This window comes from Rhinatrema bivittatum, chromosome 5, assembly GCF_901001135.1.
Source record: "Rhinatrema bivittatum chromosome 5, aRhiBiv1.1, whole genome shotgun sequence".
Taxonomy (NCBI): domain Eukaryota; kingdom Metazoa; phylum Chordata; class Amphibia; order Gymnophiona; family Rhinatrematidae; genus Rhinatrema; species Rhinatrema bivittatum.
In genome coordinates, this window is record NC_042619.1 from 75,949,223 (window position 1) to 75,977,019 (window position 27,797).

General features: G+C 40.6%; 1 protein-coding gene across 3 annotated transcripts in view; it reads left to right on the top strand.

Annotated features, from left to right (window-relative positions):
- The window catches only part of DDX10 (DEAD-box helicase 10), a 759,707-nt gene that overhangs the window by 660,828 nt on the left and 71,082 nt on the right, over window positions 1-27,797 (top strand). For all 3 annotated transcript variants that reach the window (XM_029602477.1, XM_029602475.1, XM_029602474.1), the window contains exon 17: window positions 24,855-24,982. In XM_029602477.1, coding sequence (XP_029458337.1) covers window positions 24,855-24,982 — 128 coding nt within the window. The remainder of the gene's footprint in view (window positions 1-24,854; window positions 24,983-27,797) is intronic.

Below are 27,797 nucleotides of genomic sequence, written 5' to 3' on the forward strand. Positions count from 1 at the left end.
TGTTTTGGGTTGAGAGTTTCCTTTAGAAGATAAAGAACAGAAAGGTATCCTTTCCGACAGACTGTACTTTTGGAAAGGTTATTGTCCATATGGTCCCTTTAGATTTCTTTTCTGTCCCCTCAGATGCCTGCCTCACATTCACTCTCCCTGCTTAGCAGGCAGTGACATCCCTTCCCTCCACTGCTCATTGTTTCTGGGTGCCATAGGATATCATTTGGTAGATAGGTTTCTAAATAAACGTTCTGTAACAAAATGAAAAGGACTGCATGATTTGTGCTGCTGATTACAATGGAAATGTATTCCAGAAATGAGGGAGTCAACAAATGGGTGCAAAGAGCAACTGATCAACGGCAAACCTGGGAGTGCAAACTTAAGAAAGCTTAGGCCATGAATGAAAATGTCAAGCTTCAAACCTATGCATGTCGGAGTGTCTGTTATTTATTGACTAACATGGATATCCACACTTGGGTCCTATCAAAAGAGTAATGCTGTGGGCACAGGCTGGGAAAAAGAATTTTGAGTGTGGTACTTTGTAGGTTTAGTATGAGACCCAACTATAGGTTTCCAAAATGTGAATCTAAGTCCATGCAGTAGTTTCTTTGAAGTTAATTTTCAGTTTTTCAGCTTTCACATTCTTTGCTGGAGGTACATACATTTATTTATGTGCATGTATTAATCGCTTCTGTAGCATACTCAAAGTGATTTACAAAAACATACTAAAAATACAGCTACAGTTCAATAATCAACACATCATCACACACACAGGGGCAGATTTTCAAAGACCTACGCGCGCCGGGCCTATTTTCAAAAGGCCTGGGGGCACGCATAAAGCCCCGGGACGTGTGTAAGGGGCGGGATGGGATGTGGTGTGGCCAGAGGCCTCTGCATGGCTTCCGGGCCTGGGATGGTGCGCCAACAGTTGGCCGGCGCGCGCAACTTACTTCAGCCCCAGGGCTGAAGTAAGTTTTGGAACAAAGAAAACAAAAAGGAAAAGGTAGGGAGGAAAGGGCAGGGGAGGGTAGGGGAAGGGAAGGTGTGGTGGGGGGTAAGGAAGTTCCCTCCGAGGGAACAGGGGAAGGCAGCACAGCTCGAATAGGGCTCGGTGCGTGCAAGGTGCACAATTGAACACTCCCTTGCACGCGCCGACCCTGGATTTTATAACATGCGCGTGCCTGCGCACACAGGTTATAAAATCGGACATACATTTGTGCGCACCGGGTAGCGCGCATCTTTTAAAATCTGACCCATAGTATTTAAAAAATATACAATCACAAAGAAACGGATGCAATTGAATAAGGCGGAAAAAATAAAGATTAAAATATACCAAATTAAAAAATGAACAGCCAGTCTCTCAGCCAGCCCCACCATACAAGGTGATCAAAAACTGCGCAAGCCTAACTTAATTGAAAGGCCTTATGGAATATGCAGTATCTGCTCAAATTCACTTACAAATGATAGTTTAAAAAAAAAAATATATATATATATATAACCTGACTTAAAAAACACAGCTTAGTTTAGTTTGAAGTAATTTGATGCTGTGGTTGAAAAATGTGTATCCTTCTTGAAAGTTTTAAGTAAACCCTTGTGTACTCATTTAGGAACTGGTAGCTGCTGTTTTAAATTCAGTGTTTTGCTAAACCACATAAAAGGTATTTCTTGTGTATGCTTTTTTTTTACCTTCTGCATATTCATGCAATAAATTAATTGTGAAATAAGGCCTTTAGTTTCATTTGTAGAAAAGGTGTGAAAAATCAAGGAGTATTCATAATGAAAATATCAGGTCAGGAACACATTAAATATGTTAGCCCTTTTTGTGGCAAAACAGACTAATTTTGTTTCCTATTGTTTAATTCAGATGCACCTGATCAATAGAACAACTTCAGAGGAACTGGCGTTGCTGCACCATTGAATAAGCATTGCGCTAGCTGATAAGAGTAATAATACATTTTTAAATCAGCTGGTTAAATTCTCCCAGAAATATGGTGTTGTATAAACGTATTAGAAAAAGGTTAAAGCTGGAGAAACCACATAGCAAATATTACTAGTTTTGAGAAAAATACTAAAAATGTCCCGAAAAGTTACAGAAAACGTAAAAAGAATCTTGGATCTCATATCTGTAATAATAGTTGTAATAAACATACGTTTCAGCCAGAATCATAAGCTACCATAATGGACATACAGCATAATGCTTTCTCATGGTGGAGTTCTGCCCAATGCAGACTTTGCCCGGATTTCTCCAATGGCACAGGATTGTATATGTTACATGCAGAGAGCACCAGCCCATGTAAGTCGGAAGAGGAAGGCGCTTGTATCCCTTAAATCTTCCCTGCTTCTCCCCTTCCCCCGTTGCCGCTGACCTTTCTCTGTGCTGAAGGTGATCCCCATCTGGTGGTGAACAACTGATTGGTCTGGCAGCAGCTCAGCCACGTCAGCCAATTCTGCTCCCACAGTTCCTTCGCTCCTCTAAGTCCTCCCATGGCCCAACTCGCACTCTCAGCTCTGGGACCTGATGTTGTGCACTCTCACGGGAGAGCAACTGTGTTTGGGAGGCTTTCCTGTTTGTAAGGTTTTTTTGGGGGTTTTTTTTTCCTTTACTGTCCTGGAGTATCTCCTCTTTCATGACTCAGGACAGGGCTGAGCATCTGGGCCAGCAAGAGCCTGGTCTCCCTGGTGGCCAATACGCTTGAAGGGACAGCACCCCCCCAACATTAATGGCCTAAGGGCGAGCCTGGCGGGGAGAGGACCTGGAGGATTTCAGCCTGATGGTGGGGGAGGAGAGGGTTGGAGCTATGGCTTGAGCCTGGGGAAAGTGGGGGAGAGAGGATTGGGAGAGGAAGGGAGAGAGAGAGCGGGGGGGGGGGGGGAGTGTGAGCCTAGGATTGGGGGAAGAAGGGAGAGAGCGAGCTGGGGTGCTTTAAAAAAAAAAAAAAAAAAAAAAGGGAAGAAAGGAAAAGAACTGAGGGTTTAGCCCGGGGGGGGGGGGGGGGGGGGAGGAGAAGAGAGCTGGGGGGAGTTGAACATAGGGAGATTGGGGTGGGGGGTGGAGAGTGGGGTTGAAGCCTAGAGGGCAGGGACTGGGTCTTAGGATGATTTTTTACAGTACTCCTGAAAGAATTCTGCATGAAAAGTTTTCCATTCTCCGTCTTTGAGTAATACGTTTTTTTCTGTATTACATTTTTAGTTAATTATTACTCAGTGATTATATTGTGTTATTTTGACAATGTGTACAGAATTTTAAAATGTGCACAGAATTCCCCCAGGATTAAGCATAAGGAAAGTGCAGAGAACTGCTTTAATCCTAGAGGTTCTTCAGTTTTTTTGTTAAAACATATACCCCTCTTTAAAATAAACTGGGCTTAATAGAGAATGTGGTGAAACGGGGAATATTCAGTTAATACATTTCCCTAAGTTTGTTTTGCCACTTCATTGAAAGATATCTACAGAAGTGGCTGTACCCCCAGTATTCAAGGTTTATCTCCCACCTTTTAAGAAAAAGGAGGAAGGTGAAGGGCAGCCAGCACACAGCCTCATGTTTCCTTTGATATTTTGGCTGTGATGGATTTTTTGAAAAATCCCAAGATCAGTGTATATAGTAACTTGAGCAGCCACGACAACGTCACCGGACTGCACCCCATCCACACATCCATACCAGCATGTATCCCACACACAAGAATGGAAAGTAGGACATGAGCTTGTAAATGGACGTAAAAGCTGCTGCTTTATTCAACAAACATCTTTCCTCAAAACAACCTATACCCGAGCCGAGATGGTAATAGCCAACCAGGCTGCCCACTGTGCGTCAAGCAAGGCAGCATCTTGAAATGCCCCTCCCTCCCTCGCCTTATCCCCCAAGCAAGGGGCCTGCATTCCGCAAGGTGTATTGACGCCCTGACATTTTCGTAAAGGTGCCAGCCTGGCACTGTCCTTGCACCATGGCTCGGGGACCCGCCCACTCCCAGCTGGGGCAATCGAGTCCCTGAATGCATTCCCATTCTCCAAAACCGACTAATGTGCTACTGTCTTGAGCTATAGATATAACGTGTACAATAAACAAGTAGCAACTAACGAGCATGAACCAAAATGCTGCCTTGAGCACTGGAATGTATGAGCTATCAGGCCCTAAACCATAATACAAACCTTCCCTAACAGGATGGTCACCAGGATGGGAAATGCTGCTGGGATGAAGAGGGCCTTTTAAAGCAGCCGTGATGTTATCAGTCCACGCCCCACTCCCCCCCCGGTGCCATGTCATTGTTATATTATATGGAATTTTCCTATTCATTATGGGTCTGGATCTCCCACTGTATGAGGACTGTTAGAAAACTGAATTTATAATTTTTTTTCTTGTATTTTATTATTAGGTTGACTTATTACTCAGTGTTGTTCTCAACAAGTATTTCTTGGATGGAGGTAAACTTGAATAAATATATATAATAAAGACAAACACTCCTGTACCTCACTGAGCTAACTAGCTGAATGTTTTAAAACTGAAAGAACCTTTGAAAAATAAAATAAATTTGTAAAAATCCCCATTTCTTGCAGAGAATGTAAGGTTTCTTTTGTCTTTCCTTTACATCCATGCACTTGGAAAGCTTAAATTCTCTTTGCCTGTTATATGCCATCTGCTTTAAATGATGCTAACAGGGGCTGGATGGCTCAAGTGAATGGTCACAGCACTACAGAGACTTGTGATCAAGAAGATGAAGATTCTTGTTGAGTACTTTTATTGCTGCAGTAATACTTTAATCAGGATGCAGTATTTCAAAATGTACAAATGCAAGTATTTATCCCTGTGCTTTAGTGTTATATACCCTTTGGGATAAAAACAGCTTACTTTAAAAGCTATTCCTTTCTGTTTTATCATCTTACGGTTTTAGACCACCTTGCAGGCTTCTGACTTTCAGGCTTATTTCAGCTGCTAATATACCAAGGTATGTAATTAATCAAAGATTTTACATTTTGTATTCAACATCAATTAATTTAATTTACATATTGGTATTACACATTTTACATATACAACCTGAACAAAATGATTCACAAACATAATAAAATAACCATACAGTATGACATAAATAATAATCCATATACATTACACACATTTAAAGCTTTTGCAAAATATCATTAAAATCGGCAATGCACCATAGTGCAGCATACTAACATAAACACTCTAAGCAGCCTCCACCTTCCCCAGCAATATTTAACCCCCTTGACATATTCCTACCCACACACATCCATTTGGTCCTGCACAGGAAGGAGATGGAGTGATTATTCTATGCAGATTATTTAGCATATTATGTTTTATGACTGTGGGATGGCTTTTATTTATTTATTTAAAAGTATTTTTTTTATTCCGCTTATAGCAATAAATCATGCTAAGTGAATTACAATAAAAGTAAAATCATAACAATCTAAATATAATCAAATAAAACATTAAAATATACAAATTATTAAAAGTAACATCCTAGCTACTACCATCAGCACTATTACGTAAAAGCTTGTGAAAACAGATGTGCTTTTAGTTGTTTCCTGAAAATACTAATATTAATTGCCCGAAGGGTTACAGGCAAAGTGTTCCTTAATCTTGGCCCTATCACAGAAAAAGGTCTAGCTTGTGTTACCTCCAGTTGTGCTGCCTTTACTGTAAGGATTACTAATAGAGGGGGGATGTATTGAGTAAATGCTCTTGTTGGGGATTGATTGCTTCTGTTATGATGAATTTTTGTGTGAGTCACTTGGATATATGAAGGAAAGGTGGGATATTAAGTAGAATAAGTAAATAAATACTTAATTGAACTATTTATCCAATACAGCTTGCTAACACAGACAGTCCCCCGAGATATTCCTACCCACAGGTATCTCAAAGGCCTAGCAACCGAATTATATTGGCTTTCCCTACCTCATTTGTCATTTAAAAGGTGAAACTATATGTATTAACCATTTCTCTTTGCTCTTCTTTCTTCTAAGCAAAGAACCAAGTTTTTAAATGCTTACAAAAAAGCATATACGCCATAGATTCCACAAATAAGAACCTATACTTGTAAATGCCATCAATTTGCTGTAGACAATATACATTTCAAAGAGATCTAAGAGATGCTATGTTGTAAAGCTTTACATATATATTATACATAAGTGTATTTTTACTAAATACAAACAGCTCACCTTCGACACATACATGGTTTAATGTCATCCGTTAAACTGCTATTTTTAGAGAACACTTTGAAGGTAAACAATTTTGTTTTATCCATAAAAATACATTGACATTTCTGTATCCCAAGAATCAGTATAAACAGGTTAACCAGTAGCCTAAAATCCTGAATCATTTTTCATTGAGAAATAGTTGTTTGTTACTATGCAGACACCATATGGCAAGTTAGACTGAACATTATTGATATGCCCTTAAGCAGTGCTTGCATGTTTCATTGCATGTTTTTTCCTGTAATTTGTTTTAACACTTTATTCTTGAACTTAGCACAATAGGTCTGATTGTTACCTGCATAGTAATTCATCAGATTCAAAACACTGATTACGTACTTTATATGTACAGGACTTGAAAAATCTGCTTGCCTTGGGCAAGAGGATTTTTTTTTCTTCAACTGATGCATCAGGGCTTATATAAAGAGATGGTTCCTTTTTGTTCTACATTCCCTGAGAACATGCATCAGGGCTTATATAAAGAGATGGTTCCTTTTTGTTCTACATTCCCTGAGAACATGCTTGAATGGATACATCTACTGTTAAAATTATTTAAATTTGGGTGTGTGTAAAAAATGACTTTGCAGAAGATTAGGCAGTTGATGCTACCAATCTTAAGGGTTTTAAAGAGAAGTAATTGGTCTTTTGAGAGATACGTTGAAAATGTTGATTCCAGTAACATTTCAGGTACCTCATGTAGAGCTGTGCAAACATGCCGTGGCTCCCATGTGATCAAGCAATTCCATAAATCATCTTGCTCAGACTGAACTAAGTCTGCGAATTGAACACATTGGTGATAGGAGATTGGACATCCTTTGAACAGGAAGGAAGGCCTTACCCGCCTGCGTATCCAGCTGTGCTCCTATGAACTCTACATGATAAGAAGTGAAAGATGAGATTTCTTGTAGTTGAGGAGAAATCTTAGGGAGAGAAGACTGTGAACTGTAAAAGCCATCAAAAGTTTGGCTGCTCAATCAGGCCGATTGAGTAAAGTCCGCGGGAGAGCGGATGAATGCCCGCTCTCCCGGTGTGCGCACAGGCCACTCGCCTGTGTGCGCGATTCTCTAATTAAATGAGGCCCGGCGGTAGAAACGGGCAAAAGGAGGCGCTAGGGTCACTAGCGCATCCCTAGCGCCTCCTTTTAGCCCAGAGCGGCGGCTGTCAGCGGGTTTGACAGCCGACACTCAATTTTGCTGGCGTCTGTTCTTGAGCCCGCTGACAGCCCCGGGCTCGGAAACTGGATGCCGGCAAAATTGAGCATCCGGTTTTCGACCCGACAGCCACCGGCCCATTTTACATTTTTTTTTTCTTTTTACTTTTTTTACTCTTCGGGACATCCAACTTAATATCCCCAATGCCGGCAGAAATTAACGCCTACCTTTGGGTAGGCGCTAATTTCTTAAAGTAAAATGTGCGGCTTGGCTGCACATTTTACTTTCTGTATCGCGCGGGAATACCTAATAAGGCCATCAGCATGCATTTGCATGTTGAGGGCGCTATTAGGTTCCGCGGGTTGGACGCGCGTTTTCCACCCCTTACTGAATAAGGGGTAAGGGAAAATGCGCGTCCAAGGGCAGGTTAACAGTGCGCTCCGTCGGAGCGCACTGTACTGTATCGGCCTGAATATTAGCTAATTGTCTAGGTATAGAAGTACTCTTATTTTTCTTCAGAAGAGATGCCCCCACTGCTAGATATTTCGTGAAGACTCTCAAAGCTGCTGAGAGACCAAAGGAAAGGACAATGTACTGGTAATGGTCACTCTCTACTGTGAATCAGATATTTCCTGTGGATTGGGTGAATAGGACTGTGTGTATAAACATTCTTTAGATCCAATGTAATCAACAAATCATTCTGGTCTAGAAGTGGGAGGATGGTTACTAGAGAGTTCATTTTGAAATTTTCTCATTTGAGAAATTTGTTTGATTTTCTTAAATTCAGAATAGGGCAAAGACCCACCTGACTTTCTGAGTAAAACCCCTTCTCTCTCTCTGTTGATGGAACCAGTTCTATTGCATGAGAAGAGAGTAGTGATATTTCCTATTTTATCATGTGTCATTATGCCTTGGAAACACGATTCAACAAGTGGCAAGTTATCAGAGGAAGTTTCTTGAAGTTTGATCTGTAATGTTTGCAGATGATACTAAGAACCCACAGCTGTGTCAGATTCAGCCTTGCAAAAAAAGTACCAACCCTATGGAAGACAGTACTGTTATTTTCATAGGTGTTACACTCCTTACCCATACCAGAGGCAATGTTGCCAGCCTCAACATTAATCACTACAACTACAATCCATGCAACACAGGCCTTAGACCAAGTAAGTCCAACAATCATTGGGTTTTTGACCACTATCCCCTTCCTTCAATTCTTTTATCACAAGTGGTCCCTTATTATCACTGATCAATGGGTTCTCAGTATCATGAGACGTTGGCAGACACTCCATTTGCAGGAGACAATCTCATGGACGTCTTTTAGGCCAGAGGCCTTGAGTCAAGCTAATCTTCTGGTAGCTATAGCTTATGCTCTAGAAGTGTTAAAGTTGTCATATAGGAATTTTATGAGATGCTTTGAGCATTTATCCACTTCTGAGAACTGGGATGAAAATGCTTAAAGTCCAGGAAAAAGGAAAGTAGAGTTATCCTTGATCTATTGTTTATACAAATATTGTATTAATTAAAATTGGTGAACCCAAATTCTGCTTTGAAGCATGACTGGTAAAATTACTAGCCTATATTGTCAAAGCATCTACATTTTTTCACAGGAATAGTATTTGAATTAGATCTATGACTTGTCTTATGCAATGCTGTCTCTATTACTACTGAATCATGAGGAAGTTGTACCTTATCATGACCCAGGCAGTCATGAGCTTTTACTATAGGTCAATTCATCTTGTGATTGGCGTTGTAGATAGTGGGGTACTCCATCCTAGGAGATCTTTTGTGTATAGGAACAGCAGAAGGCTGCTTCAGAGTCTTAATAAATTTGAGCATTCCAGAAAATTCCTTCAATGTTTGTGGGTTGTCCTTTACTGAAAAAGGAATCAAATCAGCCATCTTCTGAATGAAGACAGTTTAGAAGAGATCCTCCAGTGGGGTACTGTTATTATTTCTGGTTATGGCTGCTCAGGTATTCTTATAGATTCCAGAAAGGAATGAGCAGACAGGGACATAAGAATCAGTCTCTAAATATTGAACATAGGTCAGGAACTGAAGCGATCATATGAAGATTGTGGTTTTCCCTGTCTCTTCAATTGGTCTTTGAAAAGGCAGAATTGGAGATTTATTTATTTATTATTTATCGAGTTTTGTATACCGTCGTTCAGTTTTGCCATCACAACGATTTACAAAGTTTCGATGTTTAACAGAGATGTTTAATAGAGATGGTGAGTTTTCCAGGGCAAGGGAATATTCTGCAAAGATAATGGCATTTCTTTTATATAATGCCTTATGAAATCAAGCCACCTTTTTCTGAACAAATGCTTGGCTATTTCTGTCCAGTGGAAACGTTACAAAAGAGGTGTCTGATTCAGGCACCAAAATCAAAGGAGAATGCCTTTTCTGCATTGAAGCCATCAGCTCCAAGGATGGTTGCTACCGGGAAAACAAAGGAGAAGGAAGAAACTACTGAGCAACAAAAAAAAAAAAAAAAGAAAGAAAGAAAATAGAAAAAAAGTTATGGATAGGGCCCTACCTAAATTGCAGGTTGAACTTCAAATATTTGCAGCTGAGTAGTAGACAAGACAGACAAAATTATGGTAAACAGATGATTGGTGGCTTTTCGATGCTATAGTTACACAATGTTAGGTTCCATATTAGGAGCTACCACCCAAGAAAGAGATCTAGGCGTCATAGTGGATAATACATTGAAATTGTCGGTTCAGTGTGCTGTGCCAGTCAAAAAAGCAAACAATGTTAGGAATTATTAGAAAGGGAATGGTGAATAAAACGGAAAATGTCATAATGCCTCTGTATCGCTCCATGGTGAGACCAAACCTTGAATACTGAGTACTGAGAAGTCCATTCATTGCTATTAATCAAGTTGACTTAGAAAATAGCCACTGCTATTACTAGCATCAGTAGCATGGGATAGACTTAGTTTTTGGGTACTTGCCAGGTTCTTGTAGCCTGGATTGGCCACTGTTGGAAACAGGATGCTGGGCTTGATGGACCCTTGGTCAGACCCAGTATGGAATGTTCTTATGGGAAATAGCTAATTGGTAAGACCTTACAAAAATCATGATTTTGTAGAAAATGCAGATTCTGCAATATTATACTTGTACTACAATTTAACTACAATCTTAGGTATGCATTATGGGTTTTAAAAAATTCTTTCAGGACTTACTCAATAGGGGTAAAATGCACTCACCATGTACTCCTTCCCCCTTCTCCATGAGGAGAATGGAGTAGGTGAGAGTACATAGTGAGTATACTGAGTGTATTTCTTCTCTACCAAGTGTGCATATCCCCCCCACCCTGCTCCCATACAGTCCTTTCTCCTCTAGTCCTTACCCCCTCACTCTCTTCTCTGCCTAGCCATCTCAATCTCCTTCCAACCGCACAGCCTTCTTACTCTCCTATTCCCCCAACCCTAACCACTTCACTACAGTTGAAGCTTAGCTAGGAAAAGATGGAGGAGACTCACATGGGATCAGTGTGCAGGAACTCTTGCACATGCTCAGAAACATTTATTTCTAAGCTTTTAGAGAGCATGTCTGGACCAGTGTCTTCAGATGAGGTCACCCATTTATTTTGCTGTCTACAGAGAACACGAACTAAAGATGAGTGACTTAATGTTATCCTTTCAAGTAATACTAAAACAAGGGGACCCTCCATGAGGTTTTAGAAGTCATAGCAAATATTTTTTCACTCAGTGCATAATCAAGCTGTGGAATTTGTTGCCAGAGGATTTGGTCAAGGTGATTAGCATAGTGGTGTTTAAAAGAGGTTTGGACTAGCTCCTGGAGGAATAGTCCATAAACAATTTGTAGCCAGGTAGATTTGGGAAAGCCATTGCTTATACCTGGGAGTGAGCAACAAGAAATAGAACTACTTTTGGGATCTGCTGGGTACTTGTGACCCGAACTGTCCACTGTCGGAGACAGGATACTGGGTTTGATGGACCCAGCATGGCACATTTTATGTTCTTATATGGGCTGATGCAAAGCCGTGGTTGGATTAGCACGTCCAAAATGCGCATCCCAAAAAACTAATAACACTCATCACATGCAAATGCATGTTGAGGAGACTATTAATTATTCTCCCCATATCTTAAAAAAAAAAAAATTGCGCCCAACCCGCACATTTTTACGCTCAGAAATTAACGCCGGTCCAGAGCAGGTGTTGTTTTCTGAGCAGTCCAAAAAATGTACAGAAAAGCAGAAAATACTGCTTTTCTGTACATCCTCCAACTTAATATCGTGGCGATATTAAGTCGGAAGAAACAAAAGGTTAAAAAAAAAAGTGCCTGCGGTCAGGTTAGGGAAATGGATGCTCATAAAATTGTGTCCGTTTTCCTAACCCGCTGACAGCCACCTCTCCTGGGCGCCTGCTGGAGGTACTAAGGGTGCACATTTGCCACTAGCGCCTCTTTGGCAGCGCGACCCCTCATTTAAATATTGAATCGCACACCCAGGAGAGGTGGCTGGGCGTGTGTTAGGAAAGTGGGCGCTCAACACTGAGGACCCATTTTCTGCGCTCATTTATTGCATCGGCCCCATAGTTGGTTACAGAAAGAATCCTCCAGTGTGTCTAACATCTCTAAAGGAGCATATTTAGAACGCCCTGAAGCATATCTATTGCTTCTCTTGAAGTACTGGCAGTACAGAGGGGATTACTGAATATTTTTTGAATGCTGGGCTGACAGGCGTGACTGCTAAATTCCTAGAGAAAGAATTGGGTGGAGGATTCAGTATGATGTGAAGGGGAATACAGATGGAAAAGCCTTAGCTGTCATTTCTTGCATTTAAACTTTGCATCAGCAAGTACAAAAACCTAATCATGAAATGGAAAAAAAAAGTTGAGAGGTCATGGCTGTCAGTTTTCACTCTCTTTCTACTGATTCTCTCTGTCTATCTCCCTCTTCTTAGAAAAAAATAAATCTCAGCTGAGATTCCTCAAAAAAGACAGACACTGACAATTACATTGATTCAATCTCAGTTTCTTTCCTAAAACTCCAGGTCAGCATATAAGATAAGACCATTGTACTAGTCTGCCATATTGCTTCCCTAATTAATAACCCTTACTTTTCCTCATTAAGATTATTTTTTTTTTTGGCCTTTTCCTCGTTTTTTTTAATTAGTTTAATATTTGTTTTCATTGATTGGTTTTGTTTCAGTTTGGGTACAGTATACCGGTAGCAATAACAAATGAACTCGTAGCTAGAATGTATCTTTTCAGAAACATATCCTTTCAAGACTGGTTTAGCCACTCTTGCTTTTCCACCTTGGTGCATTTAGGTACTACTTTTGTTATTAGTTGAGTAGATTCTAAGTTTAAGAATTAAAACAGGCCAAAGCTGCCTTCAGGTAAATGGAAACAGCTGGTTAGAATCTGTTTTTGTGTTCAAGTAATATATGTAGCTGCTGAAACAGCATGGCTTATTGCTTTGTCTTGCCTCCACATGTGTGCACATATATTTGTGTGTGGGTAAAATGCCCCTAAAAAAAAGATAAAGTTCTCTAAAGACAAGCAGTGCACTTCAGTCATATACAGATAGGTGACATCATCCGATGCACCACAGAGAACATATTCTCCAGAGCTTTCTAGCAAAGATTTGAAAGCCACTTGTGAGCATGTGCAGCAGTTCCCGTGTTCCCATGTATGTTTTTTTCCTTTCAGACTGGTAGTTGCATCTCTGAGGGGGATAGCCCCTGGTGCAGGCGAGAGCCACAAGTGTGACCCTGCCTAACAAAATGTTTGCCCACTCCTGGCTTATGTGGAGGCATGCAAGAAGCATCTTCATTTGGCATTTGCTGCTTTTGAGATAGCATTGAGAGCCTCTACAATAACTATAGATGAGTGTAAGCAGTCATGGCTATGTTAGGCATGCAGGTAGAGCTTTCTGATGTGCCCTGTACTGGAGGGAATTTCTTTTGAGATAAAATCAAGGAAGTTGTGGAAGTCCTGAAAAACCACCATTTGATGCCTCAGGCTCTGTCCAATAGCTCTTTCGAGCCAATCTCCACATGAAAGTGATACTGAATTCAGGACCCCAGGAGGCAGTTTTTACAGCTAAGGAGAAGATTCCGAGGTTCAGTTAATTCTAGGCAGCAACAGGGCTTCAGGTCTTTCCACTGGGAGAGAAGAAGCTTGTAAATCCTAAACTGCTACCCAGTCAAAACGAATGAATTTTTGATTGGATCCAGAGTCCATAATCAACATTTTAGTCTGTTTTGGAGAAACTCCCTTTTGAAGAGAGACTAATATTTTACTGTTGGATCATAGAAACCTCCAAAAATTGGGTCCTTGGGATAATATTGGAAGACTATTATTACTAATATGAATTTTTCCAAATTAAGAACATAAGAACATGCCATACTGGGTCAGACCAAGGGTCCATCAAGCCCAACATCCTGCTTCCAACTGTGGCCAATCCAGGCCATAAGAACCTAGGAAGTACCCAAAAACTAAGTCTATTCCATGTTACCATTGCTAGTAATAGCAGTGGCTATTTTCTAAGTCAATTCAATTAATAGCAGGTAATGGACTTCTCCTCCAAGAACTTATCCAATCCTTTTTTAAACACAGCTATACTAACTGCACTAGCCACATCCTCTGGTAACAAATTCCAGAGTTTAATTGTGCATTGAGTGAAAAAGAACTTTCTCCGATTAGTTTTAAATGTGCCACACGCTAACTTCATGGCATGCCCCCTAGTCTTTCTATTATCCGAAAGAGTAAATAACTGATTCACATCTACCCATTCTAGACTATCATGATTATAAACACCTCTATCATATCCCCCCTCAGCCGTCTCTTCTCCAAGATGAAAAGTCCTAACCTCTTTAGTCTTTCCTCATAGGGGAGCTGTTCCATTCCCCTTATCATTTTGGTAGCCCTTCTCTGTACCTTCTCCATCGCAATTATATCTTTTTTGAGATTTGGCGACCAGAATTGTACACAGTATTCAAGGTGCGGTCTCACCATGGAGCACAGTGACATTATGACATTTTCCGTTTTATTCACCATTCCCTTTCTAATAATTCCCAACATTCTGTTTGCTTTGTTGACTGCCGCAGCACACTGAACCAACAATTTCAATGTGTTATCCACTATGACGCCTAGATCTCTTTCTTGGGTTGTAGCACCTAATATGGAACCTAACATTGTGAAATTATAGCATGGGTTATTTTTCCCTATATGCATCACCTTGCACTTATCCACATTAAATTTCATCTGCCTTTTTGATGCCCAATTTTCCAGTCTCACAAGGTCTTCCTGCAATGTATCACAATCTGCTTGTGATTTAACTACTCCGAACAATTTTGTATCATCTGCAAATTTGATTATCTCACTCGTATTTCTTTCCAGATCATTTATAAATATATTGAAAAGTAAGGGTCCCAATACAGATCCCTGAGGCACTCCACTGACTACTCCCTTCCACTGAGAAAATTGTCCATTTAATCCTACTCTGTTTCCTCTCTTTTAGCCAGTTTGTAATCCATGAAAGGACATCGCTACCTATCCCATGACTTTTTACTTTTCCTAGAAGCCTCTCATGAGGAACTTTGTCAAACGCCTTCTGAAAATCCAAGTACACTACATCTACCGGTTCACCTTTATCCATATGTTTATTAACTCCTTCAAAAAAGTAGTTAATAAAATGAAGCAGATTTGTGAGGCAAGACTTGCCTTGGGTAAAGCCATGCTGACTTTGTTCCATTAAACCATGTCTTTCTATATGTTATGTGATTTTGATGTTTAGAACACTTTCCACTATTTTTCCTGGCACTGAAGTCAGGCTAACCGGTCTGTAGTTTCCCGGATCGCCCCTGGAGCCCTTTTTAAATATTGGGGTTACATTAACTATCCTCCAGTCTTCAGGTATAATTGATGATTTTAATGATAGCTTACAAAGTTTTACTAATAGGTCTGAAATTTCATTTTTTAGTTCCTTCAGAACTCTGGGGTGTATACCATCTGGTCCAGATGATTTACTACTCTTCAGTTTGTCAATCAGGTCTACCACATCTTCTAGGTTCACCATGATTTGGTTCAGTCCATCTGAATCATTACCCATGAAAGCCTTCTCCAGTACTGGTACCTCCCCAACATACTCTTTAGTAAACATCGAAGCAAAGAAATAATTTAATCTTTCTGCAATGGCCTTATCTTCTCTAAGTGCCCCTTTAACCCTTCGATCATCTAACTGTCCAACTGACTCCCTCACAGGCTTTCTGCTTCGGATATATTTTAAAAAGTTTTTACTGTGAGCTTTTGCCTCTATGGCCAACTTCTTTTCAAATTCTCTCTTAGCCTGTCTTATCAATGTCTTACATTTAACTTGCCAATGTTTATGCATTATCCTATTTTCTTCTGTTGGATCCTTCTTCCAATTTTTGAATGAAGATCTTTTGGCTAAAATAGCTTCTTTCACCTCCCCTTTTAACCATGCCGGTAATCGTTTTGCTTTCTTTCCACCTTTCTTAATGTGTGGAATATATCTGGACTGTGCTTCTATGATGGTATTTTTTAACAATGACCACGCCTCTTGCACACTTTTTACTTTTGTAGCTGCTCCTTTCAGTTTTTTTCTAACAATTTTTCTCATTTTATCAAAGTTTCCCTTTTGAAAGTTTAGCACGAGAGCCGTGGATTTGCTTACTGTCCCCCTTCCAGTCATTAATTCAAATTTGATCATATTATGATCACTATTGCCAAGCGGCCCCACCACCGTTACCTCTCTCACCAAATCCTGTGCTCCACTGAGAATTAGATCTAAAATTGCTCCCTCTCTCATCGATTCCTAAACCAATTGCTCCATAAAGCTATCATTTATTCCATCCAGGAATGTTATCTCTCTAGCCTGTCCCAATGATACATTTACCCAGTCAATATTTGGGTAATTGAAGTCTCCCATTATTACCGCACTACCAATTTGGTTAGCTTTCCTAATTTCTCTTAGCATTTCACTGTCCGTCTCACCATCTTGATCAGGTGAACGATAGCATACTCCTATCACTATAGTCTTCCCCAGCACACAAGGGATTTCTACCCATAAAGATTCAATTTTGCATTTAGTCTCATGCAGGTTGTTTGTCCTGTTGGACTCTATGCCATCCCGGACATAAAGCGCCACACCGCCTCCCGGGTGCTCCTCTCTGTCATTGCGATATAATTTGTACTCCGGTATAGCACTGTCCCATTGGTTGTCCTCCTTCCACCATGTCTCTGAGATGCCAATTAAGTCTATGTCATCATTCACTGCTATACATTCTAATTCTCCCATCTTACTTCTTAGACTTCTGGCATTAGCATACAAACATTTCAAAGTTTATTTTTTGTTTGTATTTTCATTCTGCTTTTTAATTGATAGGGATAAGTTAGAATTTTTTAGCTCAGGTGAGTTTTTAGTTACAGGCACTTGGACTACTTTTCTTATTATTGGAACCTCACTATCTGGATGCCCTAATTCTAATGCATCATTAGTATCCTTTGAAGTTACCTCTCTCCGAACCATGTGCTGCTGAGCAACTGTCGGCTTTTCCCTTTGTTCTAGTTTAAACGCTGCTCTATCTCCTTTTTAAAGGTTAGCGCCAGCAGTCTGGTTCCACCCTGGTTAAGGTGGAGCCCATCCCTTCGGAAGTGACTCCCCCCTTCCCCAAAAGGTTCCCCAGTTCTTAACAAAACTGAACCCCTCTTCCTTGCACCATCGTCTCATCCACGCTTTGAGACTCCAGAGATCTGCCTGCCTGTGGTGACCTGTGCGTGGAACAGGGAGCATTTCAGAGAATGCTACCCTGAAGGTTCTGGATTTAAGCTTTCTACCTAAGAGCCTAAATTTGGCTTCCAGAACCTCCCTCCCACATTTTCCTATGTCGTTGGTGCCCACATGTACCACAACAGCTGGCTCCTCCCCAGCACTGTCTAAAATCCTATCTAGGTGACGCGTGAGGTCCGCCACCTTCGCACCAGGTAGGCATGTTACCAGGTGATCCTCATGCCCACCAGCCACCCAGCTATCTACATTCCTAATAATCAAATCACCAACTATGAAGGCCGACCTAACCCTTCCCTCCTGGGCAGAAAGGACCATGCATCACCTGGAGAGCAGGCCCTTGCTACAGGATCTTTTCCTGCTGCACCAGGTTGATGCTCTCCAATCTTGAGACCTTCTTCCTCCAAGGCAGCACCAGAGCTGCCAGTCTGAAGTTGGGACTTGGCTACTATGTCCCTGAAGGTCTCATCTATATACTTCTCTGTCTGCCTCAGTTCCTCCAGGTCTGCCACTCCAGAGATCGGACTTGTTCTGTGAGAGCCAGGAACTCTCTGCATCACATGCACATGTACAACTACTCACCGGAGGGTAAAAAATCATACATGTGACACTCGATGCAAAAGACTGGGAAGCCCCCCTCTTGCTGCTGGGCTGCTACCTTCATCTCAGTTTTGTTCAGTTCCTAGTTAAGTTTTAGGTTGCTATGGGAGTAGGATTGTATCTAATTAACGTCCTTTAAATGTATTAGTGAATTCACTATATGTCTGGTAGTGGCCTACAAGAGACTGATCAAACTCTCAATAAAATTTTTGTTGTTGGGTTTTTTGTGTTTTTTTGTGAAAGTGGCACCTCCCTATAAATTAAAGGATGGGCGAGGGGTGGGAGGGTTGGGAAATATAAACAGTCTAACTTCAGTTAGTCAGCCAGAGTGACTCACTGCTCTCTTGATTAACAAATGTTGGTACCTAATCAAACCACATCACACTACCTCAACACCTTTCCAAGGTGATTAACTGAATTGAACGGAACTTTTCAACCTGTATACTTAGGTATACACTGTTCCTAGCTTATTTCTAGCTTCTGGCTACTTTTTTTTTTTTTTTTTTTTTTTTAAATACAAACACTCAGTTCTACTTACTAGCTGCCTTACAGACTTTTAAAAATAAACACACTAACTACTGCTTACTTAGCTGCCTTACTGACTATTTAAAAATACAAACAGTCTAACTTCAGTTAGTCAGGCAGAGTGACTCACTGCTCTCTTGATTAACTAACAAATGTTGGTACCTAATCAAACCAAATCACACTACCTTAACACCTTTCCAAGGTGATTAACTGAACTGAACTTTTCAATCTTTTTACTTAGGTATATACTGCTCCTAGCTTATTTCTAGCTTCTGGCTAATTTTTTTTTTTTTAATACAAACTCTCAGTTCTGCTTACTAGCTGCCTTACAGACTTCTAAAAATAAACACACTACCTACTGCTTACTAGCTGCCTTACTGACTGACTATTTAAAAATACAAACAGTCTAACTTGTTAATTCGCTGCCTTACTGACTATTAAAAGGACAAACACACTAAATAATATTCCCAAATAGTTAACTTTGCCCCAATACTTTTAAAAAAGACAATGTCCCAAGCAAAAACTTACTGATTCCTTTCAGCCACCAGCAAGGTGATCCTCTCCTCTCAGTGCTGTTTGCATCAGGAATTACTAAAATTGAAGATCTGTACTGTCTTACAGGCCAACATGGTGAATCCTGGCTCACTGTATGAGAAAAGGTGGATATTCTACTCAGGATACTTCCTGGTTCCAAAGAGGTTACTGGCCCAATTTGAATACCCCTGTTTTATTGTAACTTTTTGCTATATTTGTTTATGTTAACTTTATTGCCCCATTGTTCCCTGTAAACCGATATGATGTGATCTGTATCATGAATGTCGGTATAAAAAAGCACAACATAAATAAATAGTTAGTCCTTGAACCAATATTTAATGAAAGAGAAGTTTAAAATGCTTTCCATGGCTTCTTATTTCCACTTCTAAATGAAGGAGACTGAAGGAAGCATACATCCACATAGAGATACATTCAGGGTACGGGAAGTATCCTGGATTTATTGTAGGGTTTCATCACCTCCAATATTGCATACTGTCTTCTAGCTTTGCATCAACTGCAAGGGTTTTTAATGCAATGTCTTATGTTGCAGTGTTTTTATGAAGATTATTTATTTATTTATTTAGCATTTTTCTATACCGACTTTCCAATAACAGAATTACTGATCAATTCGGTTTACATTCTAAACAATAACAACAATGACAAGAAAATGTCTTACAATGAACAGGTCTAAATTAACTTGGATTAAGATAAATGGGGGTAATAACATAATTAACATAATTAACAGGTAGGTGTATGTGTTTAGGTGTAGGTGTTTCCTTACCTGTGCAATTGGCTAATCAAGGGCACCTCTCAGGCAGGGATACTTGAATCCATGTGCTTCACTTTCCATATAGTAGAGTTGCTAGGGTTTGTCATCAATTACACCAAATCTAAACTCAGCCTGACAGCTCAATTGGAATTTATAGGGGCTCGGCTAATCATGATTCAAGAGTTGCCATTTCTCCCTGCCAACAGAATCAAAACTTTAATGTGCACAGTGGAGGAAGTGAAATCAGCAGATAGCCTGGAACATACTGGGGATGTTGGGTCTTACAGCGTCCATAGTTCACATAATTCCCATAACACAAGCTTTCTCAAAATTCAGTGTCTGGCCCCTGCAAGAAAAAAAGTCTTCACATCAGTCTTCTGGATTTAAGGGAAATACACTACATGCTAAGGGTTTTTAGAAATCTGGTGGGCAAGCAAATGGTCATGGTCTAGACTGGCAACCAGGTAGCTATGCTCTATCTGATCAAGCAGGGAGGAATAGAATCTCTCATCCTCTATTGGAAAGCAGCCATTTTATGGAACTGAGCTATCTAATGCAGGACAGTCCTAAGAGACACTTACCTGGCGGTCAAGGAAAACATCTTGGCAGATAAGCTGCGTCATAAATTGTCCCTTAGTCAATGCATAGCAAACAGCATTTTTGTTCCATGGGTAACTCACAAGAGATACCTGTTCACAATGGACCAGAACAGGACGGTACTAGTTTTCTGCTCCAAATGGTAATCAAAAGGCAGACGAGCATCAGATATCTTCTTCCTGCATTGAAAAAGAGGACTTCAGTGTATGTATTCTTCAAATCATAACCGGCCAGCTGCAGTAATGAAAACAGACGCCGATAAACTCAGCGTCGATTTTCATAAGCGGCTGACTGCAGGTATGAAAACCGACGCCGAGTTTATCAGCATCGGTGTTCATAACCGGCAGACTGGCGGTAACCACGACTCCCTAATATGCGCATTGCATGGCAACCCCCTTGCGAGCGCCATGTATGCGTTAAGAAAGCGGGCGCTGAAAAGTCAGCGCCCACGTTCCGCGAATAATATTGCATCGGCCCCAGAGTTGGAGAGCTTCAGTCCCTAATAACTTATACACTCTTGTTCTAAATTACATCGCTATATGTAGGGCCCCATTTGGATCCCTGTGAAGACGTGTGGTCTAGTAGGTCAGGACAGTGTAGAGCAGAGGAATATACCACCTTGGCCACAGCACCTCCACTGTAATGTGCTGTATTGGTTTGTTCCTGCTTACATAAAAGCAAATGACTCTTAGTGTCTGTATGTATATTTTTTTGGCTTTAAAAAGGGAGTGTTTCCTTTCACTTCTTAAGTGTATATTTTGTTTGGGAGGAACCTTTTATTTGCCCTTTCTGCCCAAAGAGGGAGGAGTAAGAAGAGAAGTTTTCATGGTCAACTTGGTGTTCCTTAGTCCAAGGCATTCTCATTGCCCGTCTGGCAAAAGAGTGGAGAAGAAGAAAAAGGGGTACCCTTCCAGTATCCCCCAGAGGGTAGAGAGAGCATGAGAGAAGAGTGGTGGTACCCATCCATATGGAGAGAAGAGTTAAGGCGGTGCTTATCAGATACATAGGAGAGAAGTTAGAGATTTCAAGGACAAGCATTTGGATCGCCAGGTATTTGAATGGGGAACTAAATCAGGAAGAGGACCCCCATATTCCACAAAGGTTAAAGAGGGAATTCTGTGGGCTCAATCACGGAATCCTAGAACCAAAGATTCACAGATTTACTATTCTTGAATTTCTGTGCTATGAACTGGGAGGTTAAGCTGGTGATAAGCCTTCTGCAGAGATTCAGAAAGCAAATTTGACTCTTTGTATTAGAAAACTCAGAGCAGATTAACAGAGCAGGTTGATGGAGAAAAGAAGTACCCTTTGGGTGATGGGGAGAAGATAGGGTTCTTGTAGCCTGTGTACCTAGGCTCGTGGTTTTAAACAGTGGCTGTGACGAAAGTAGCTGTCAGCCTGAAGTCATTTATCACTGTCACACAGCACAAAATGCACAATAGCATGGGTAATATACTGTGACATCAGCCGCTGAGTAACCAAGATAACTGCGTTAGTAAAGAACAAAGCTAGAGTAAAAAAAAAAAAAAGGGGGGGGGTACTTCCAGGACCCACAGAAACATTTTATTTCTCCCAAAGAATGGTGCCTAAAGCACATTACAGCAATTTTATTAAAACACTTTCACATTCTTCAAGTACACACCATGAGAATTCTCAGTTTTACAATCTTTTTTTTGCAGTTCTCCTCCTTGTTCAAGTGTAGAATTCGATACATTACATCCAGTACAATCAAAAAGTCCAGACCACTATTAATGAATGCCAGAGATGTCAAAAATCAAATCTGATGCTTTAATGTAGTCAAATGCGTACTTGAAGTGACTTGCCAAATGAAACAGAAGATTTCCAAACAACATATTCCTGACCTGAATTCACATATTTAAAGAGAGTTATTGCAGCTTTATCAAGCACATTTCTGGAGTTCATTTAATGACGTGATTCTGGCATCCTATCATATCACTGTGGGACACTGCAGTGTTTCCCAGCCTTTGCAAGCTCAAGGTACATCTGCATTAACAAAAACGTTGTGTGGCACCCCATCCTCCAAGAGCAGGCAAGTGCGTAGCTGGAGAGGAGTCATAGGACCAGAAGAAGAGCTAGGGAAGCACTGAAAGTCTCTTCCAAATTTTAAAACAAAGGAAAAGAGGCAGTGGAGACACACATGAACCCACCAAGTCTGTCTGGTGCAGGCAGCGGGCTCGGTTATGTAATGTGACTGCCAGATCACACTCAGAGTGATTCACATCCAGTGCTTAGTGCACACTCACCCCAGAGCATTCAGCCTGGGGTTATATAAGACAGAGGCTGAAATCCACATAATCCCTTTTGAAAATTACATCTAAATCCTTTCAGAAATTAGAGGGAACATTGTCCAGGAATAATTTCTTCACCTTCCCTCCTCATCCCTATCCCTACTAACTGACTGTTTCCCCTTGCCTAAACCTCTCTTCCACGCCTATTGAAGAGGAAATGAAAGGAGCACACAAGATTGCTGAGGAGAAAAGTGCTTAATCTGCACAGAAAAATGTATTCTGATAGGATACCAGAAGGAGTTTGCTGAATACTTGGCAAGAATACTTTTTTTTTTTTTTTAAGAGGCACCTGTCTTACTGCTACAGTAGTGATAGTCATTTTTTAGGTTGTTAACTTTGCAAAAACTGAAATCCCATGCTATAAAAAAAAAAATAGCAGTATTGTCCAGAAATGCCATGATTTAACAGGAGTAAGTGATGAAGAAATTCAAATCGCCCTGAAGCTTTTTGGTTTGCACTAGGGAGAGTGCATTTCAATGACATATATAAGATACCAAAAAAAAAAATGTTTGCTTTCTAATCGGTGGTTATTTGAACTCAGGTAGCTTCCCATTCCTTACAACTGCTATAGCTAAGGATGTATGTTTTATACTATGGTATCATCTGATTTTTTGTTTTTCTTCAAAATATTGTGGTAGAAAATAAAGCCATATTTAAGCCTAACCAGTTGAAAACCTGTACTTTAGCACTCTACATGCCTGGGTAATATTTCAGCCTGGCTAGAATTTTGAGGCATCCAACTGCCTCTGGAAAACATCTCTCTAGTTTTTAGTTGCCTATCAATTTGCAAAATATCCCTTAAACTTTTCATGTATTTTTCATAGGTTTTAGTCAGATATCATTTTTCAGCAATGCCTTCATTTTCTGCAAAGCTTGAGACTTTTTGTAGGCTTACAGATCCTAGATAGCTAAGCCCAGGCAAGTACTTCTTTAAACAAGAGAGAGAAAATGACTATTTGAAATTTGAAACTTTGTACTGAGAGAGATGCACTACATAGCAGTCACTGCTACACTAACCTGAATTTGCCTCAGAGTCACGTTTCCTTATTTTTACCTCTGCCTTCCTTTCAGTTTGTAGCTAACCTGATGGTCTTTATCCTGTCTGTAGGTGTGGCACAAAGAAGCTCAACCACCACACAAATGGCCGAAAGAGAAACTGCTAAACTTAAACAATTCACATGACAAAAAGATAGCAAAGTATATATTTAAAAACTGGAAGACTTTAATATAACGTTAAACCATCTCTTCCTGAAGAAACATATGGATGTCCATTCACGCAGCTTTGCTGGATTTCGTGTTCTTCCAGATTTTCCAGCAAAGAATATCTTGGTCTTTGAGAAGAGATGGTTCAGCTTTAATTCACTTTTTGAAGTTCCTCTGAAGCGCAGACATCACCTGCCGAAACATGAAAATGTTAATGTCAGGACTTATTTTTTAATATCATTTTTACTATGCTTTTTGTGAGCCAGTTCACACTTTGTTGTCTTGTTAGAAATTAGCTTTAATATAGTATTTTCCTCCCTGCTCCTGGCGCGTCCAGCGTTGAACTGACAGGGCCCGTGCTGGAAGCGTAATCTTCCAGGGCTGCTGTGAACCGTGACAGCAAAGCTGGAAGCGTGGCTTGCTGTCAGTTCAACGCTGGACGCGCCAGGAGCAGGGAAGAAAACACCTCCGTTCCTGGCAGGCACTTAGGGGGAGGCGACTATCTTCAGAGATGTCGCAGGTGGGAAGCGGGGGCAGGAGGGAACCAGAGTTTAAAAAAAAAAAAATTTGTGAAAAAAATAAGGACGAAGGAAGGGAGGGCCCAATATGCAGCTCCCCCCCCCCCCCCCCCCCACACACAGATTTTCCATACCTCGGAGGAGACCAAGGGGATGTTGGTCTCAGCCCAGCAGGATCATTTATTTAATGTTGGGGAGGCGGGGTATCAGGCTCCCGGGGAGGGGGGGGTGTTGTAAATAGTGCCACTTAACCTGATATCTTTTGAAAATATCCGGATAAGTAGCAAGATTTCCAGCCATACAAGGCCAGATGACTTGAAAACGTAACCGGTTATATTCAAACATAGCTACATGTAGCTGGATAACTGTAGGAGAGTTTATTCACCGGGATGTATATCTTGCTGAATATATGGGACAAGTAATCCGGTTACATGTAGCTGAATAACTTGCCTGTCACGGTTCACAGCAGCCCTGGAAGATTACGCTTCCAGCACGGGCCCTGCCAGTTCAACTTGTTGCTGGCTTACTAAAATTTGAGTCCAAAGTGTTTGATTTTCCCTGTCAAAGGTTATAATGACAAAGGAAATAGTCTGGTCAGTTGAATCTCCGCCCCCGCCTCTCCAAACTATGTTGCAGACCTGCTTTACATGATATCCATGTTTATTTCTATAGGCTAAAGACGAACCTGTGGTATACCTAGGCCGAGGTGGAAGTGAAGATGAAGACAGTTCAAGCACTCTTCCTGATCCCAATGAAGATTTTGATCAAGAGGACGACAGAGCTCTGGAAGAAAATAATAGGTTTGAATTTTTTTTTTTTTTAATTATTTGGATTTAATGCAATAATTTAAGGGGCAAATAGCAATAAACCACATAGTGCAGTCTGTATTTTCTTCTATTCCTACGTACCTTTAGCCAGTTTTTACTGAGAAACTACCCAGGTAGCTTTACTCTGAAAATTACTGTAAGTTACCTGTGCGCTTTGTACCTGTTATTTATGTAGCTGGGGTTCCCATAAGAACATAAGAACATGCCATACTGGTTCAGACCAAGGGTCCATCAAGCCCAGCATCCTGTTTCCAACAGTGGCCAATCCAGGCCATAAGAACCTGGCAAGAACCCAAAAACTAAGTCTATTCCATGTTACCATTGCTAGTAATAGCAGTGGCTATTTTCTAAGACAACTTAATTAATAGCAGGTAATGGACTTCTCCTCCAAGAACTTATCCAATCCTTTTTTAAACACAGCTATACTAACTGAACTAACCAAGTACTCTGGCAACAAATTCCAGAGTTTAATTGTGCGTTGAGTGAAGAAGAACTTTCACCGATTAGTTTTAAATGTGCCACATGCTAACTTCATGGGGTGGCCCCATGTCTTTCTATTATCTGAAAGACATCTACCCGTTCTAGACCACTCATGATTTTAAAGACCTCTATCATATCCCCCCTCAACCGTCTCTTCTCCAAGCTGAAAAGACCTAACCTCTTTAGTCTTTCCTCATAGGGGAGCTGTTCCATTCCCCTTATCATTTTGGTCGCCCTTCTCTGTACCTTCTCCATCGCAATTATATCTTTTTTGAGATGCGGCTACCAGAATTGTACACAGTATTCAAGGTGGGGTCTCACCATGGAGCGATACAGAGGCATTATGACATTTTCCATTTTATTCACCATTCCCTTTCTAATAATTCCCAACATTCTGTTTGCTTTTTTGACTGCCGCAGCACACTGAACCGACGATTTCAATGTGTTATCCACTATGACGCCTAGATCTCTTTCTTGGGTGGTAGCATCTAATATGGAACCTAACATTGTGTAACTATAGCATGGGTTATTTTTCCCTATATGCATCACCTTGCACTTATCCACATTAAATTTCATCTTCCATTTCGATGCCCAATTTTCCAGTCTCACAAGGTCTTCCTGCAATTTATCACAATCTGCTTGTGATTTAACTACTCTGAACAATTTTGTACCATCTGCAAATTTGATTACCTCACTCGTCATATTTCTTTCTAGATCATTTATAAATATATTGAAAAGTAAGGGTCCCAATACAGATCCCTGAGGCACTCCACTGTCCACTTCCCTTCCACTGAGAAAATTGTCCATTTAATCCTACTCTCTGTTTCCTGTCTTTTAGCCAGTTTGTAATCCACGAAAGGACATTGCCACCTGTACCATGACTTTTTACTTTTCCTAGAAGCCTCACTTAAGAAACTTTATCAAACACCTTCTGAAAATCCAAGTACACTACATCTACTGGTTCACCTTTATCCACATGTTTATTAACTCCTTCAAAAAAGTGAAGCAGATTTGTTCTTATGTTCTAATGTTCTTAATTCTATATGGCTATGAGAGTGAAGTCTGGAATGTATACAGGAAGGGACAGAATGCCAATACAAATCCTGCACCTCCAGTTCTGTAACACACTGTGCATCCATAGAAATTCCCCCAGCAATGAAGCTTGAATGTTTCCCTTACAACTCATCATACAAAAAATATTTTCAAATTCTGGAGTCACCTCACAGTAACAGCAACACAGACACCTTCCACTGCCAGACACATTGTGAACTAACCCAAAACCCCAAAAAAGACACTCAAAATCTATACAGCAAACTTATCACAACATAACAGTAATAACACCAAGGACTTAAACAACAATAACCCTACCTGTGAAAAAGCAGCACTGTAAATATTACACTGGGTCCCAGAATACCAATGCACCACCTACCAAGGAAACAAAACTAACCCGATTGCTATAGATCCCTACACAGACACTTCATGCTAGCAGAATCTCTCATCATGGTCACACGCACAGAGCAGAGGTAGACCTCACCAAATAATAAAGGATCACAGATTAAGACAAAAACTGTAATGGAAACCCCAAGAAGCCAGATTCTGTGTGTAACAATGGAAAAACAGAACCACCATACCTCATAAAGCAAACAGAATCAAGAAACATAAAGCATCAATTATAATGGTAAAAACATATTAATAAAAGAATATTTTAAAACTACTAATAAATAGAATAATTTCTATGAATTAAAATCACATACATTTTTTTAAAATTTCCCAAGCACCAATAAAATATTTCAAAACAGCACATATATCAAATAACACCCAATAATTAAAGCTAATAAAGATTTTTAAAAGCCCCTGCTATATCCGTACCTGGGAACTCTTGATTTCCAGTCACCCTGAGATTGTCGAGGATTAGGAGGTTAGGGGAGTGCACAAACTTTATCCTCTCTCTCACACACATACTCACATGTCCATTCTCTCTCACACATATACTGTCACATATACACACATACATGCTAATATATTCATCATAACTTCTCGCTCTCACAGACACACTCTCAGGTTCTAAGACCCTCTCTCCCCCCCAACTCCCACACACAAGCTCTTTCTCCCCTGGATTCTCACATATACTCACACATTCTCACTCTCATTGGCTCCCTCACATACACACAAACACAGCTCCCAGTCATTCTTGCACACGCACACAGACTTCAGACAGGCTCACACATGCACACACTGACCTCCAGGCAGACTCCCATTTCACCCCCCAGGCATGCACACATTCATTCTCACACACACACACAGAGCC